The sequence below is a fragment of the Eptatretus burgeri genome, chromosome 4 (assembly GCF_056783735.1).
Source record: "Eptatretus burgeri isolate ZD-2024b chromosome 4, Ebu_testis_v1, whole genome shotgun sequence".
NCBI classification, from domain to species: domain Eukaryota; kingdom Metazoa; phylum Chordata; class Myxini; order Myxiniformes; family Myxinidae; genus Eptatretus; species Eptatretus burgeri.
In genome coordinates, this window is record NC_140964.1 from 59,695,268 (window position 1) to 59,712,818 (window position 17,551).

Here is a 17,551-nt window from a genome sequence, read left to right on the forward strand (position 1 = left end):
AATCACAAATTCCTGCAATGGAAACCACTGAGAAGGTAATGGAAAACTACCTTTGCTATGAGATTGTGCAGTGAGCACTGAATTTGTCTTTGAGTAGACCACCGTAAGAAAGAGGGAGTCTCGATGAGGAGCTGCAAATGTCAAAAGGAGGAATAAGGATGATATACTGTACTAACAATGGCAAATGCGTTGAAAATGTGGACACAAAACAAATGATCAAATAAACTCGATTCAAGGCACATTCAAAACTGAAAACACCACCAAAAACTACAGCTGCTCAATCGGAAAAATTCAAGTCCAATGTTTTGACTATAAAGTGGTCTCCATCCAGGGCTGTGCAGGCATCACATGGTGTTAAGTATCTTCCTGAATGGGGAAGGACATCACATGACTGCAATAAGTAGATAATGAGACTTCACGCTGGCTCTTCTTGGGTTAAAGGTAACAGAAGAGATGAAAAGTGGTTATGGACAATGTTTTTGTTCTCTAATTGTGCTTTAACTGGGCTCAATTCATAAACGAGGTATGCAGACTGGCTGAAACAACCCTTTTCCTGACATTCAACTTATATGTACAGTTTAAATAAATATATCTCCATATATATATATATATATATATATATATATATATATATATATATATATATATATATATATATATATATAAATGCATATATACAGGGTGGCCTGAAAGTCACTTTACCCCTTCCCAGTGAAGCATTGTTCTTGAACTCTTTTAATATACAGGTTTTATTGTACAGTACTTACAATAATTAATTTGTCATTGTGTCTGTTTGTGCTCCATCATTCTTCTGAGTCAGTGTTTCCGCATACCATATTGGGCAAGGGGGCGAGGGCAGAGGGGAAGGGAAGGAGGGAAGTGCGAGAAATTTATCAGGGGTAAAGTAACTTTCAGGCTACCCTGTGTATTTAACATTCACCAACTAATGCCAGCAGCTGGGACACCCGTTTAAAGTCCTTCCGAGGGATGGCACACACATTCACCCTGCCACCTGTGAAATGCCAGGACAACAGTTTACAACCAAGTCAGGATTCATACCCAGGCTGGATGGCTTCGAGGTGATTGTCCTTATCTCTTGGTCACACTGTTAGTATGTACGTGTGTGTATGTATGCATATATGTATATATATATATATATATATATATATATATATATATATGTATATGTATATATGTATATGTGTATATGTATATATGTATATATATATATATATATATATATATATATATATATATATATATATATATATATATATATATATGTTATTGTTGTTCGTCTTTCGGCTGCTCCCGATGGGGGTCGCCACAGCGGATCATCTGTTATGATCCGCATACTGATTTGGCATAGGTTTTACGCCGGATGCCCTTTCTGACGCAACCCTGGTCGCCTTTTACGACACAGGGATAAGGATTGGGTTTCGCCATGATTCCGGGCTGCCCTACACCCTCTCATAGCGTGGCCCAGCACAGAGTCCCGTCCTCAAGCGATCCTCCAACCCAAGCCTCCGAGTAGCCGGATTACAGGCGCACGCCACTATGCCTGGTATATATGTATGTGTATATATATATATATATATATATATATATATATATATATATATATATATATATATATATATATATCTTCTTCTTCTTCTTTCGGCTGCTCCCGTTAGGGGTCGCCACAGCGGATCATCCATATGATCCGCATAGTGATTTGGCACATGTTTTACGCCGGATGCCCTTCCTGACGCAACCCTGGTCACCTCTTACAACACAGGGATAAGGTACACCTATTTTAACCGGGGTATACACCGGCCCAGTGTATACTGGTTTACTGGTACTCATTTCGCCGACCTCGGAAGGATGACAGGCTGAGTCAACCCCCTGGTGTATGAATTCAGTGGCCCAACGGGGCTTGAACTAGGACCTCTTGGATCCCAAGCCGCTGCCCAAACCACTGCGCCAACACCAGGCATATATATATATATATATATATATATATATATATATATATATATATATATATATATATATATATATATATATATATATATATATATATATATATATATATATATATATATATATATATGTACTTTCATTTTGCTGAATAAAAGTTCAACTATTCATGCGAAATGTATTTAAACCTCATCTTTTTTGTTTCATCGTGTGACGTTCTTATTTTAGAAACCCTCCATTATTCACATGAAACAACTGAAACTCCCCTTACCTACTGGTGTATAAGTGACCAGACATAAATGTCTGCTCATATCATTATTCTTTGTTTGGACGATTAAGTGTCACAAATACTGTATGTCTTCGCTAATTAAAGAGTCTCTTTGTCTCTATATCTGTCTGTCCTCTTCTCCATCTGTCTGTCTGTCTTCTTCTCCATCTGTCTCTCTCTGTCTGTCTCTCTGTCTCTCTCTCTCTCTCTCTCTCTCTCTCTCTCTCTCTCTCTCTCTCTCTCTCTCTCTCTCTCTCTCTCTCTCTCTCTCTCTCTCTCTCTCCCTCCCTCCCTCCCTCCCTCTCTCTCTTTCTGCAACATGACACAAAATAACACGTTCACAATGGGCCATGCAAATGGAATATTTTATGGCTGGAAAATAGTCGATTATAGTTAACAAATTGGTGGGAAAGGAATGTAAGGTATCTTTATTCTTAAGTGCAAACCAACTGTACATGTATTTCATCCATCTGTACATCAACCAAACTATGCTTACTTATATTCCATTCTATTTGCCTTTTCGACAACGACTTAGACAAGTATCTTTTTCATGTTTCCATTTCATTTCTTTGTCTCATGTGATAACAGGTGAATAAAGATGCAGAAAAACATCCCTTTGAAACATATTGCATACGGGGCGTGACAAGGAGAGCATTTCAAAATGGCTGAATGACCTTGACAGGCAAATTCGCTCATTTCAAACACAATAATGTCTTGGACAGTCAGGGGAAATATAACACACAATACATGCACACAAATACATATTATATATAATATGATATATAGATATATCTATGCACACATTTATTGTATATATTAAATGCAATATGTATATATCATATACAATACACATACTATATACGTCATACATACACAATTATTATCTTGCGTTTGACAAATTATTGAGAGAAGAAAAAGAAATATATCTGGATATTGCAAAATGTCAAGAACAATAATCAACCCCACCACGGCTGTGGTTTCAATTACTATATCGATGCAAGGTGTCATGGTGCAGACATAAAGAGAGGGATGGAGTGAAAAGTGTAAAAAGGCTACAGATATAGACTCGGTGAACTACAAGTGAGACTGTTGGTATATTTAAATTAACGAGTGCAAGGCAGCTTTATGTTGTGATTGTCAGGGTGAACATTGAGCTTAATGCTGTACTGTTCACATAGCCTAGGAATCTGCAGTTTCTAAACAGGGTAAAAAAAAAAACCCATTGCCATTATTAAATAACTGCACAATAAGCATACAAAGGATTTTAAAAATTCATTTTCACTTTGTGACATCCAAGTTTTATAGATGTTGAAAAGACATGTGGTGTTGTGACCTTCACCAGTATGTGCTGGTGTCGGTTTGCTGGATGCTCGCTATTGTGTTGAGATTGCTCGGTGTAAATGCAGAGCATTATGGGGGATTGATGGCGTAGCTAGAACATTAGGGGTGGGAGGGGTGTTGGTGGGGATGGAGGGGTGGGGGGGGGTAAACAGCCATCTGCTTGCTGCGTAGAAGAAGAGTGACTGTGACCTGCGAGAAACTCTGCACCCTCATAATGCCTGCACAAACTTCATATGTACAGAGATGGCTTCAAGAAGTATGTTGTGTTCCAGGACTTTTAGACACAATTAAAGGCAAAACAAGGAGTACAATAGGTTGTCCCTTGGTGTGTTGTTTGTGCAGAGTATTTAACTACTAAGAATGATGCCCCCCTCCCCCACCACCTTTTTCCATTCCCTTCTGCTGAATCCCCCTGACACCTGCTGGTGCTACCATGGAGATCGACAACATATAAAAGTGTATTTTTGTCTCTTTCTGCCTATCCATAAACCATTACATTCGTCTCGAAACAACAAAGGTTGTGCTTTGATGAAGACTACATTTTCATATCAAAGCATTTAAGCTTTTGTAATGTCACCAAACTGACAACAAGGTAGAGGGGAACATGTGGAAAAAGGACATGCAAACAAACTAAAGCTACAGACAGACAGACAGACAGAATGAGTGCAGGATTAGTGAGAAGAGAAAAGATTGTGGGTTGTGTTAAGTGAGAACACAAGATGGCATTCGGTTGCCATCTTGCAAAGAATCAAAAAGCATGATGTTGGACACAAGTTCGACAATGGATGAAATCAACAGAACATTGATTGAGGGATGCTAACTACCGTGGGAAGCAAGGTAAAGTTTATGTTTCAGACGTTGACGCTATCTTTTGCTCCGATGAAGGGTAACACCCAAAACGTAAACTTCTTGCTTCCACTGGGAGTTAGCATCCTCGATCAATTAGCATTAGGGTGGGAGCTATGGGAGCTACGAGGGCTGTTATAATTACATTTTTTTGTTTGGTTCCTGGACCATAAGATAAATTCGACTCGATTTTTGCATCTGTTTCTAAAAAGAGAAGTGTGTGTGTGTGTGTGTGTGTGTTTTTAATACACTGCCACCACTCACTTCTATTATCAGGAATGGCAGGAACTCAACACCTCTCGTCCATTGATATTTCTCATCCTTCTTACATTAGTGTGAGTCCGATTTGCATCCTGGAACACGACAATTATGGTTACCCATTTTCAAATTGCCACCCTTTCGTATAAATGCTGAAAATTATGTTCATAGACTCTTTGAATTACACATTTCACCCTCTGAATGGCAGGTTAAAAGTGCCGCACATGCTCAAAAGGTGTTGTTTGCATTCACCATCTTGGTGGTTCCATCTTGTTTACCCCGGGTATCCTGCTCCATCCCTCTCCCTTCCACAAGATATCCTATTGTCTTTGTTCCTCACTATTTTGTGCTTCCCTCTCCCAGTCCTCTTGTCTCCTGCCTTGTTATATGTTTCTGTGTATTCGCTCTTACACGAGCCTCGACTTGGGATACAGGAGAGGGAAGCATCATTTAGACACGTGAAAAAATTTCATCACAATCCATTGCATCAGAGGTTCAGGTTCTCAATAGGGTCAAGTCACCAGGAAGACGAGCAGTTACAGTGTTTCCAATGACTTCCATGTGTAGATTGTCAGTGTCACATGATTCCTTGCAAGATGCTGGATAGAGCAGAAATAATAATAATAATGAATATGGCAAAGGAAAGACGAATAAAGAAGTTTTGCAACAAAACAAAACAAAAAAAAAAACCGAGTTACCATGATTGTGTAAATGTTACGCTGAAGTTAAGTTAGCGTGTTTATGCAAATAATTAAGAGGGAGAATCTTTATCAAAAAAAAAACTTCCTTCCTAAATTTTTTACTGTGTACTTGCATTCCCATTTTGTGCATTGTTATTTCCTGTACGTAATTAAACAAATTTAAACTCAAGGCACATGACCAACATAACGCTAAAATGATGACGAATTCGTTTAAAAGCCGCAGGTAAAGAGCTCAATACATAAAGTTAAATAAATTCTTGGAACGAGACACTCAACATAGTCCAAGAACTGCCGAACAATTTATGTTTTTCAATACATATGCATTTCCAATGAATAAGAATAAATATATTCCTTAACAATTATATAAACTTATTTATTGACAAAAAATAAATAAATAAAATAAAACATCAGTGGTTCTTGGATTTTTTTGAGTATCTTATTCTGAGAACATCTTCAATGTGATGTCTCATAAGCGATGTCTTCTCACCAAAGTCAAGTTTCTTCTTCTCTTCATCCTAGCATAGTGTGACCAGCTTCAGTGCTTTGTTTGATACCCCTTGAGCTGGTGAAGTCGTGCACCAATTTCATTGGGTGATGACGAGTGATCATGTGAACTGAAGAGGGTGGATGCATCTGATTCTTTTCACAGTTTGACACTTGTGGATCCATCCATCCATTGGAACCATACTCTGTGAAAAGCGTTGTTGCTGCCGAAGCAGTCTCCTTGGCTATTGGACACAATCCTGGATGGGTCGCCACTCCGACACAGTATACCAGCAAGCTGGCACTCATTTTGCAAACCTCCAGAAGGATGACAGGCAGAGTCAACCCCACCTGGTTATAATTGAACAGCCAAGTGGTATTTGAACTCAGGATCCTGGGATCACAAGCCCAACACCCAAGCCATGAAGCCAACACCAGGCATACTTGTGGATGAGGAGGAGGAGATTGGGACCATACTCTGTGCAGAGTGTTGGTGCTGCTAAAGTGGTCCCCTTGAATATTGGGCACAATCCTGAATGGGTCGCCACTCCGACACAGTATACCAGCATGCTGACACTCATTTTGCTGACCTGGGAAGGATGACAGGCCGAGTTAACCCCACCTGATATTAATTCAACAGCTGAGCGGGATTTGAACTTAGGACCCTAGGATCCAAAGCCCACCAGCCAAACCATTAAGCCAACACCAGGCATACTTGTGAATGAAGATAAAGTAAACAGATAACTGGGCAATCTTCTGGGTGTTATTGAGATATAACTGTCAAGATGGTGAAAGTGACATCTCCAAAAAAATGGAAATCTCCCTTGATGATGTGGAGACCTATTATGTGGGGAATAACATCATGGGCAACCTCAAAAACTCTTTCTCTCTCTTTCTCTCTGTCTCTCTTTGTGTGTCTCTCTCTGTCTTTCTGTCTCTGTCTCTCTCTTCTCTTTCTGTCTCTCTGTCTCTCTCTCTCTCTCTCTCTGTCTCTGTCTCTGTCTCTCTCTCTCTGTCTCTGTCTCTGTCTCTGTCTTTCTCTGTCTCTCTCTCTCTCTCTCTCTCTCTCTCTCTCTCTCTCTCTCTCTCTCTCTCTCTCTCTCTCTCTGTCTCTGTCTCTCTCTCTGTCTCTGTCTCTGTCTCTGTCTCTGTCTCTGTCTCTGTCTCTCTCTCTCTCTCTCTCTCTCTCTCTCTCTCTCTCTCTCTCTCTCTCTCTCTCTCTCTCTCTCTCTCTCTCTCTCTCTCTCTCCCCCCCCTCTCTCTCATCTTCCTCTCTCCAGATAATTGGGAGTGTCCAGTTAACAGAGTTTATTCTTAATAACTCAGCTACTCAGTTCCACATGATAACATCGTCTGTTTTGTGAACATATCCAAAGGCACAACCTTTCGATTTTGAGAAATTGAAGCCTCTTACTGTATGAGGGACTTCCAAAATGTTGTTGGAACAAAATGCCAACAGTAATCCAAGAAATATTCACGTTATTTCACTTTTCAATGAAAGAAATATGTAAATATCTTTCTTACGAATCACAGTATCAGTGGAATGCTCCTCATCAGTCACCCTGAAGATATTAAAACTCCACCACAACCCGTGCTACACATACAAACTAAGTGTGGCGGGAAAATTGCACACATCCTGAAAGTCATTAGTGTCATCTGGGGTTTATTGACAATTCAAAAGCAATAAGTTAGTTATTTTGGGACTATCTTGGCTTCCAGAAGTTTAGAATCCAAATACTCTTCACTGGTTCCTTCAAGTGACCATCTATTTATAACATATGCAGAAGTGGTGGAATTTTATTTACCTCTTTACCTCCACCAACATCCAACATGAATTTGGCATCATAACTTTGTATCCACGATCTGATATTACATTGGCAGTGAAAACTCTCTTTTTTGTTGAAGCTTTAAGGTTAATAACAGACCAAAACTCCCAAAACTATTTAGTATCTGTATATGGAGCTCGACACAGACATTTTAACTTATTTTATATTTCAATACAGTGATGTATCAAATAAATGCACGAAACAATATTTATGTGGTGTTCTGTGATTTTGACCTGTTTGTTCGAGTGGTGCAATACTTATTTATTTCTCCATTCACCACTGTGAGTCCAATTCCAACGACTGCTCATTCTCACCAACCCACACTTGGCGGTGTTTGCCAAACACCCCTAAACATTAATTTCGGAAGGCCTAGTCCGTTAGTGGACTGGAATAGGCCAGTTTCAGGTTTTACTATGATTTACACATCATGTTGCCTTTACAAGACACATTGGTGCAGGTCTGTCGAAAACTCCTGTGGTTTTTACTTTTTCTTTTTATTTTACAAAAAGTGCTTAAACATAGTTAAATGCCACACAAAGCACCTCTCAATAAAAATTAATTGCATTCCAATTGAAATGGCATTCCTGTTGTAGCCAAAACTCTGAGTGCCATCATTGCACACCTGCAAACCTGATATGGACTTAAAAATCCCAAAGCTCTCAGGTCGCCGCCTATTAAGCACATTTTTACATCTGCCGCCGAAGGTGAAGGAGGTTAAGTTTTCACCACTTTCTGTCTTTCTGTCTGTTTGTTTGTTTGTTTGTTTGTGTGCACGATATCTCAAAAATTGAAGACGGATCCACATGAAATTTTGTGGACAGGTTCGGCGTGTGACACGGACTAACTGATTCGATTTTGGTGCAGATCCGGATCCTGATTCAACTATTAGAACTTTTAAAAGTGATTCTTCACCATTGAGAGATCTGGCCAAAAATGATAGAGTACTGTATAACATGATATTTCAAAAATGGATTGGACCCGAAATGTTTTTGTGGATGAGGAATTGCGTGGCGGAGGTAAGCACTCCACCGAGTACCTTCTCATTATATAGGAGGAGGAGGAGGAGGAGGAGATTGGGACCATACTCTGTGTAGAGCGTTGGTGCTGCTTCAACAGTCTCCTTGGCTGTTGGGCACAATCCTGGAAGGGTCAACACTCCGACACAGGTTATATAAGAGAAGGTTGAAAAACCTCACAAATAAATTGTAATTGCAGTGTACGCTTTGGGAGTTGTACATATGCCGCATTGGAAAACCACATGTCTGCAATATATAGATGACCCCAATATTATTTGAACCCACCACCTTTGAAGTGCCACACCAGTGTCCACCCATTGCTCTGTCACCATACTGTATCTTGCAGATAAAAGCTGTAACATTCGGGATATTTAACAATGGTATTGTGAATCATGTAAAAGTAAAAAAGTCAAGCATTGTCTAATTTTGTCATCAACTCGCACTCATCAGTTTACATTCTGCAGGTTAGCGATTCATCCCTTTGGGTTTACATTCGCGACAGCTTGAAAAGAAGATAAATTTACGTTTGGCCAAGAGCATGCAAAATCATCGGCTGTTTGTGTGTGTCTGTGACTGTCTGATATGAGCAAGATTCAAAATTCTTCTTTAAGATCTGAAATGACAGATCGATGCACACACACACATCAGCAAACAGTCACAAGCATGGCACGTGGTCCCATTTGATTGATACCAGACTTGTACCTCGTTTCTCTATGGATGACAATCGTATCCAACCAACAACAACAACAAAAAGAAAAGATAAACATCCACATTTCCGTCCAATTGGTACATAAAGTCCACATCGAATTATGATGCTTCTCCGGAAGCTCGCGATAACAATAATAATAATGAAATAAGGATGATAATGACAACACAATGAAAATGAATGGTTTAATGGCCGGATGCAAACATGTCTGCTTTTATAGCTAATTGTATGACAGAGCAGGAATCATCGCCACCCTGTGTTGGAAGCGTTGGAAGCAGCTGTAGACACCATGAGACCAGCTGCTAAATTTCTGACAGTGCTGTATATTGTCTGTCAGTGGTTAGACCAATTAAAACGTTCCTTTTGAGGTTGATTGTGCAACGTTTAAAGGTTCAAACGTGTGACAATGTATCATATTATTGCTTGTAGAGGTTTCTGAAAGCCAGAACATGATGTGGTACCTTGTATTCATTTTGTTTCTATACTATACTGTTGTTGTCTCTTTTATTCTTTCTCTTTCACACTTATTTTAATGACTTTAGTGGACACTTAAAGTTTGTGGACCCGCCATTTGGAGAGGTTCTGGGATTGAAGAGTCATAACGTTGATTTAGGACAGTGCCCAGCTGATGATCCGGACGGTCATTGAATCATGCACTCAAGAAGCTGAAGGAATGCTTCAGATTAGGGTATTTGTAATTTGTGCAGGACGCCGGCACACAATGGCCTTCCCTTTGCGAAATAACCCATGGGATTTTTAATGTGCACCACTAACAAGCACTGTCACATGAGTTACCCTTTGTTAATATCGCATCTGACGGACAGTGTACCCATTGATGTAAAATCCTGCTGATACAAAACATCACGATGATGACAGTTTGTATTCAGGCCCCGTATCAAATCCAGAGTGGACAACTGAAAGGCAGATGCGATACTTTTGAGCTATCGTGTGGTAGTCGTACACAAGTATAAACAAAGATACATTAGGAACTTTGGTGCAGGAGGATGCCATTTGGTCATCATGTCTGTGCTGCACCAACATTGGTATCATCACCTATCCACACAAGCTACCAACCTACCAATTTCCCAATACCCCCCTATCTCCAATACATCCAGGTACCAACCATGTGTAATTCCCATTTAAACCTATCTACCCCCTCCACTGCCACGACCTTTCCGGGGAGACCATTCCAAGCATTAACCACTTTTCCACTGAAAGACCACTGCTTTAAAAAGTATCATAACTCTCATCTTCTTTATCCTCAAGCTATAGCCTCCTTTCTCCAATAGTTATGAATAAACACTGGCCCAGTGGAACAGTGCTTATCAGTACCTGAACACGTCTTGTAGTTATAATCATTATTATATTTATAATTAATTCACACTCAATGTAATGTATTCAGTGTAATTAAGCACTTACTTCTAGAAATACCGAGGTTATTGTTTACTATACCGTCATATCGATTGTGGTGCTATATTTTAGCACAGTTCGATGTACTTTATGCATTTAACGTTGAATCGGGTATATCGACCGTGGGGAAGAAAAGGTGGATCGATGCCAAATGGGTTGAAGTTGAACTGTTTTTGCAAAAAGCCCAAGTGCAATTTTGCAGCATGAGCTATATCGTAATGCCTTGCAGCATCGGTTACATCTCACGACGCTATACTATATAACAAGTACGCTGTAAACCTGCACACAGTGACTTTGAGCAAAACGGAGCATGAAAATTTCAATCAGGAGATTGGAACAGAAAAATGAAGTATAAAATGACGATAAAAATGATTGTGTGAGATGTGTAAGAGCAGTACATTTTCCACAAATATATCTATATGTATGTACACCTGAGTCTGGTGTGGCTTAGTGGTCAAGGTGGTGGTTTGGGTCCTGAGTTCGAGCCCTGCTGGCTGCTGAGATAGCATCAGGGGGGTTGACTCAGCCTGTCATCCTTCCAAAGGTTGGTGAAATGGGCACCAGTATCATATATATATATATATATATATATATATATATATATATATATATATATATATATATATATATATATATATATATATATATATATATTCCAGATTTTGTTTTTTCATCGATTGCTAAAATTGTTTGAAGTAAAAAAAGTTTATCATACTGGAGTTATCTCATGCAGCTTTTGATGTTCAATTCGATAATCCATTCAGAGCTTTATTGTATTGCTCTGCAAAGCTCGCCTGGCGTTTCTCACGCCATTTTACGTCCGAGGGATCTGTCCACAGGTTTTGTGACACTTCCATACACGAGCGCACCTGTCCGATAGGTGTCCGTACAAGTCAAAAACTGTTTGCAATATCGCTTGAGTAGCAAGACATCTCTTTTTACCGTAACAACGGAGGCTTGGAAGAAACTTGTCCCAAAAGGACAAAAGGAATATTGCATTTCGGTTGATCCTGTTTATGTTCACTTCGCTTGTCGTCTTTGTGCTGCAGATGGATGCAGACGGGGATGGAAAGCGGCTTCACATCAGATCGAAAGTCCAAGGTGCTTCATACATTTTTCGCTCCATTTATCTCGCTTTTGTCCCACCAATTGCCACATACGTTTATACAATTTACAGCACAGCATTTGGACAAATCTTCAAATGTCGCATGTCTGAAAGTAAATCTTCACACAATGAGTCCGTCCCAACATAAAATAGGCAAGGAAACAGATTTACCTCTTAATACGTCTCATGCAAATAACACTTGGTATTGAGTGCAGACTTAAGAGGATTGTTGTCGAATTCCAAAAGGTGTGGGCTTCTAGAAACCAAAGTAATCAGAAAATTACCATATCGCTTTCAGGTAGTCCATAAAAAAACCCAAATAACACTTGTTGAGGGAGTCATCCGCAGCCTACCCCGTCTCCGGCCCTTCCACTCACCAACACAAACCAATAATACGAGACTTTCAAAAATATGTATGAATGCTAAATGAGGCTTTTGTGTGTGTGCTGTGTGGTTATAGTGAATCGGTTCTGCTCTTGGGGCACTTTTAAAAAGGCCGTTGCTAGTGCGAAATCTGTGATTCAAATCGTCTTTTAAACATAATTTTCAGCATTTTAAAGGAAAGTGTGATTTCACTATCGTTCCTGAATCCAAATCTGACTTAAGAAAATGTTGGAATATGAGAAATATCTGTGGATGAGAGCTGATGGATTCATACCATTTCCTGTTAGTACAAGCTACCATCGGCGATGGATATAAAGCACACACACACACACGCTTCGACTTTTAGCAATAGATGCAAAAACCTAGTATAATTTTTCTTGGGTCCCCAGAACCAAACAAACATTTATAACAGTCCTCATAGCTCCCATAGGTCATAGCCCCCACCTCGCAAAATGATTAATGGGGAAAAAATTATCATTTAAAAACTTACCCTACACATTTGCAAGCCCAATATACAGTATATATATATATATATATATATATATATATATATATATATATATATATATATATATATATATATATATATATATATATATATATATATATATATATATATATATATATATATATATATATATATTGTTTCGGTTGTGGAAATTCGCATTACACGATAAAGGGTCCTCAGGTGAGATATATCGATAAGTCCATGTGTGGTTAGCCAAAACCCGTTATATAGAGGGAATTTATGTGATCCATTCGGGCTGCGATCCTTCAGTTAGTCGTTTTTCTTTGGCTATTATTAATTTGTTGCAAAGACAACAATGAACATCACCACAACCAACATCTCACAATCACGCCATTCACTACACGACGCCACCTTCCACAACTACGCTATCACATCTTCGCCACTCGCCATTCAACGAACACCGTGTGGTCACGATCTCCGCGGGAGGAAAAAAAAAAACCAACAACGCTTGTGGGGTTTTCCCGCCATTTTTCCCCACCTGAATCCCCCCACCTCATTGGGTGTGAAGGGGAGGGGTGGGGCAGCTCGCTCCCGATTGGTGGATGCATGGGCGTGAGGCGGTCGAAGTAGGGGCACGCCCCCTTCGAGAACTGTCTGGAAATGCCTCGAAGAAAGATGGAGCCGAGAAATGGGGCGGAGCGAAGGGCGGGGCCCCGTGCAACAATAGGAACGGACGAGGAGGGTTTGCGTCTTCTGGGGCTGCTTCTTTTTCCTTCTTCGCTTCCTCGTGAATCTCACTCCCTCTTCTCTCGTCCTGGTCATGGCTTCGCGTTCCTTCTTCCTCGCTGGCTCTTCCTTTCCCTCTGGACTCGTCTGCTCTGGCAGCTGTGGAGGCTGGGTATTGGCTCGTTCTCGTCCTGCGCTCGCGGTTTGGCGGGCGGCCTGTCCACGGAGGCACGGGCGGGAGGTGCGCAACGAGCTCTCAGACCGCGAGAGGAGTCGGGCCAGGCGTGACCACGCCGACGGTCGTGGGAGGAGGAGACGACGCGCCCAGGGAAGTCGCGACTTCCTTTTCTTTTGGGGTTTTGTGCAAATGTCTGTTGGTGGCGCCAGTCCGTGAAGTAGAAACTGTGTAAGTGTTGCCGTGTGTAAATAATTCCCTTTTATTCGGTTGTAGTTCTTGCTTTCGTTCTTGCTTTTGTTCTTCCTTTTGATTGTTGCTGACTGTGAATACGTGCTTGTGAAATAAATGTGCATTGTGTGAACTGTTTTCCCGTTTCGTTTCGTCTTTTCCTTTCATTGAATCTCCATCTTGCATCACATAAGGGATTCGTTGTGGGTTTCAACATCCCGGTAATTAATCGGAACCGTCAAGGCCGACGATAACTCCGCTCGGTTATCCCTGTAATACGGAACGAACCGCCTAAGCGGTTCGTGTCTGAAGTCGCCCTATGGCGTGGTCCCATCCCTCGGCAGATTACCCGTGCGGGTACTTAGGTATATCGACATTCGGCGATTCACCTTATTTCGCGCGGGTAGACTGCGGACTGGGTGGTGGTGGGGTTAAACCCCCACCTGTGACTAGTTTCTGGCAATAGTCCCAGGAGGGTCACAACTGAATTATCCGACCGGTGGGCGACGTGTCGCGATTCGAGTTCGCACGCCGGGCGGGCCAGAATTCGCAACAACAACAAAAAAAAAAAAATATATATATATATATATATATATATATATATATATATATATATATATATGTATATGTTTCCTTCTCAGAGGTGTTCAGAATCGCACAAACCAGAAACACAGTTCATTCAAAGGTCGCTATCCGTCAGGGTTTTGTATTGCACACACCGGTCCACTCCAGCTTTACACCGACCCACATGGTCGGGAGCCTGTACTTCCCATTCGGAAGTGTACCAGGATCCTGTACTTCCCAAGAGCAGCTTCCCATTCGGTGAGTCGAGAAAATTCTCCAACTCTTTTGTTGTGTCGAGGCACAGACCTTCATCTCAGGTACTTTTCCAAGTATTTTCGACTTCTTTTAGAAACTTTATGAGCCATTTTAGGTAACAATCCATATCCCGGACACACGATATATTTTATTTTGCCCCAAACACGAAAGCTTCCTGGGGTTTCTGCACATGTGTAGTTTTCTGCACATTCTGTGGCGAATTACATCATTTTGAAAGTTGTATATTCATGGTTGACTAAATGCCGGAAAGTTAACTCATGCTTGGCCTCGTGTTTATGCCAATATGATCATATGAATGATAAATAAAAATAAAAATTATATATCTGTGATCACAAAGCGATCACCAAAATTAAGGCTCCCCCGGCTTACCATTGCTGATCGCCCGTGATTTACCCTTGGCTTTTGATCCAATGATAGCATATTTTGTTCGGACCGGGAGACAAGTTTATATAATAAGTTAAATACTGAGGTTGGAAGGATGTTGTTTTCTGGCTCTCCTGAGAGTGGAAACACTTTTTGTGGACTTTGTGGAATGATCTGAGGTTACCTTCAGTCGGAGTCGCCTCCCAGGAGGAGAATGCAGGGTATTTCAAGGCAACTTCCTCACCACAGGGTTCAGTGTACTATGGGCATGATAAATGAAGATGAGATGGGATTAGTCTGTGCATGCTGGATAGAGGGTTCCTGTGCAAGAATTTCCAGGCTGAGTTAATAGCAAGAGTGGTAGATATATGAGACCATTCTTGAAGTCCGATGCCTGAGTGAACTGCCAGACTCACCAGCAGTGAGGTTGTTCTCTGAGAATGGAAAGAGAGATGTTGACCTTCACAAGCACATGATCAGATAAACCAATTGAGGCAGAGATAGAGCATGAGATATTGGTGGGAAAGTTCATCAAAACCAAATCCACAAGGGAGCATTTGCCATTCACAGAAATCCAAGTGGAAACATTTGCAGATTGAGTCAGTCCCATAGTCACAGAAGTTCTTTAGGATTTCAGGAGTTTCACCAGAAGGGAGTTCCTGGGAGACCACTTCTGCTCTGAGGAAACCTGAAGAGTTTGCAAGACCAGAAAGGAGGTGGTAGAAGACAGAGAGACCATCCATCTGTCTGCAATGTGAAAGTGATAGGCACAGACTCAGATTCATCGTGGGAGATACCATTGATTTTGAAGGCCTTAGCATCAAGCTGAGCAATCTGTGAAGGAGGGGCACCAGCCCAGAGGGGAGACCATTGGAGGGAAGAGCAGTATTCCATCAAGCTTTGGATGAAGGCCTTGTTAGTGGACAGGAGTTCCGGTGTGCCAACAAAAGACTTTGCTCAATGGAGGATTCCCAGTCAGCAGCTGGCTTTTGAGGCCAACTTGGATACGTGGTTTGCTCATGATAGTGAAGCAAAGCCCAAACGTTTGACTGACTGAATTACTTCAAGAAGATTGTTAAGGAAGTAGATGGGAGGGTTCACCAGATGGTCTTTTCAGAGGGACAGTTTGAGAGTGTGACATTTGTCAGAATTCAGACATATTCCAAGTGTTGAACCAGCTCATGATTCTATCATGGTCTGCAATGAGGGATAAGAGGCTGCTGACTGCTTATTTGAAGGATGAAGATGTAATAGGTCAAGGCTGGCATCATTATATCTTTCGTATCTTACATGTCCACAACAGAGGACTCTGTGGCTGATTGTAGTGGGCAATAAAAATGAACGAAAGGACCAAGGAGGGGGAATATACACATTGTTGTCGAAATGCCTTATTGGGGGTAACTTTGCATAGTATAGCAATAGTTATTTCCTATACTGCATGTATTAGCGTGAGCATGAGGTAATTTAATTGTAATATAGAATGTGGGTTGTTGTCTGTATAGAAAGCTGCAATATTCCCTCCCAATATGTGCATGCCAAAACTTTTTTTCCCCTGAATCCCTGTTTTTATGTTTTTTCCCTTTGTAATCTGTCTTTTATGTTATTTTTATTCTATAGGTTAGCTGAGTATGTTGGCAGGCCATCAGGCGCCAAGTTCAAAAGGGAAAGCCGCCATGACGGTAAAACATGCCACAAGAGTAGGGTGAAAGTGAAACGGGTTTGCCTCAACCCCAGACTGAGTACAGGTCAATGGTTGCTGAGCGGGGATGGGATAAGTGCATCATAGATGAAGGTGCGGGCCATTCCTACTACAAAAGGGCGTGATGCCAATGGCAGGAAGAGCGGCGTACAGAATTTGCTGTTAAACATGCACTTGAGCTGCAACGGGGTTTCTCCCCGAACCAAGCTTTTGTCTTCACAGTCTCCAGCCACCCCCCCCCACTGCAGGCCACGCCCACTTCCCCCCTCGTGCTGGTTCAGTCTGAGACCACAAACAGTTCACTGACAGGCCGTGCTACCACTTGGATCAAGTTGGGTCCTGCCAGACGTAGTTTGTGCTATTTCTGTCCTGTCCATTTTCTCTCTTATATATCTACTGAGGTGTGTTGGCGGCCTATGACTGAGATCATTTAATGAATCTCCACGTGTTCATTGGCTCATGGAGAGGGGGGATATTTGGTAGGGGATTAATTGCTTGTATTGCTTCCTTTTGCAATACACAATTATAAAATTCTTGACTTGAACTGTTCTCCAATACATGATAATTAAATCACTTGGTCTCTGGATGATTTGAGTATCTCTGATCGCTAGGTTTAGTAATACACATTCGTTCAAGGCCAAATTGGGTTTGTGTGATTAGCGCCCATTAGAAGACCATGCCCGTGTTTGAGGAACCATCACTCGGGTTGCCAGTTTGGGTGAATGGTTGTATGGCCTGAGCA

General features: G+C 41.2%; 1 protein-coding gene across 1 annotated transcript in view; it reads left to right on the forward strand.

The window, feature by feature from the left end:
• The window catches only part of LOC147028148 (myelin transcription factor 1-like), a 247,140-nt gene that overhangs the window by 26,616 nt on the left and 202,973 nt on the right, over positions 1 to 17,551 (forward strand). The window contains exon 2 of the mRNA XM_085878292.1: positions 11,867 to 11,918. Coding sequence (XP_085734418.1) covers positions 11,867 to 11,918 — 52 coding nt within the window. The remainder of the gene's footprint in view (positions 1 to 11,866; positions 11,919 to 17,551) is intronic.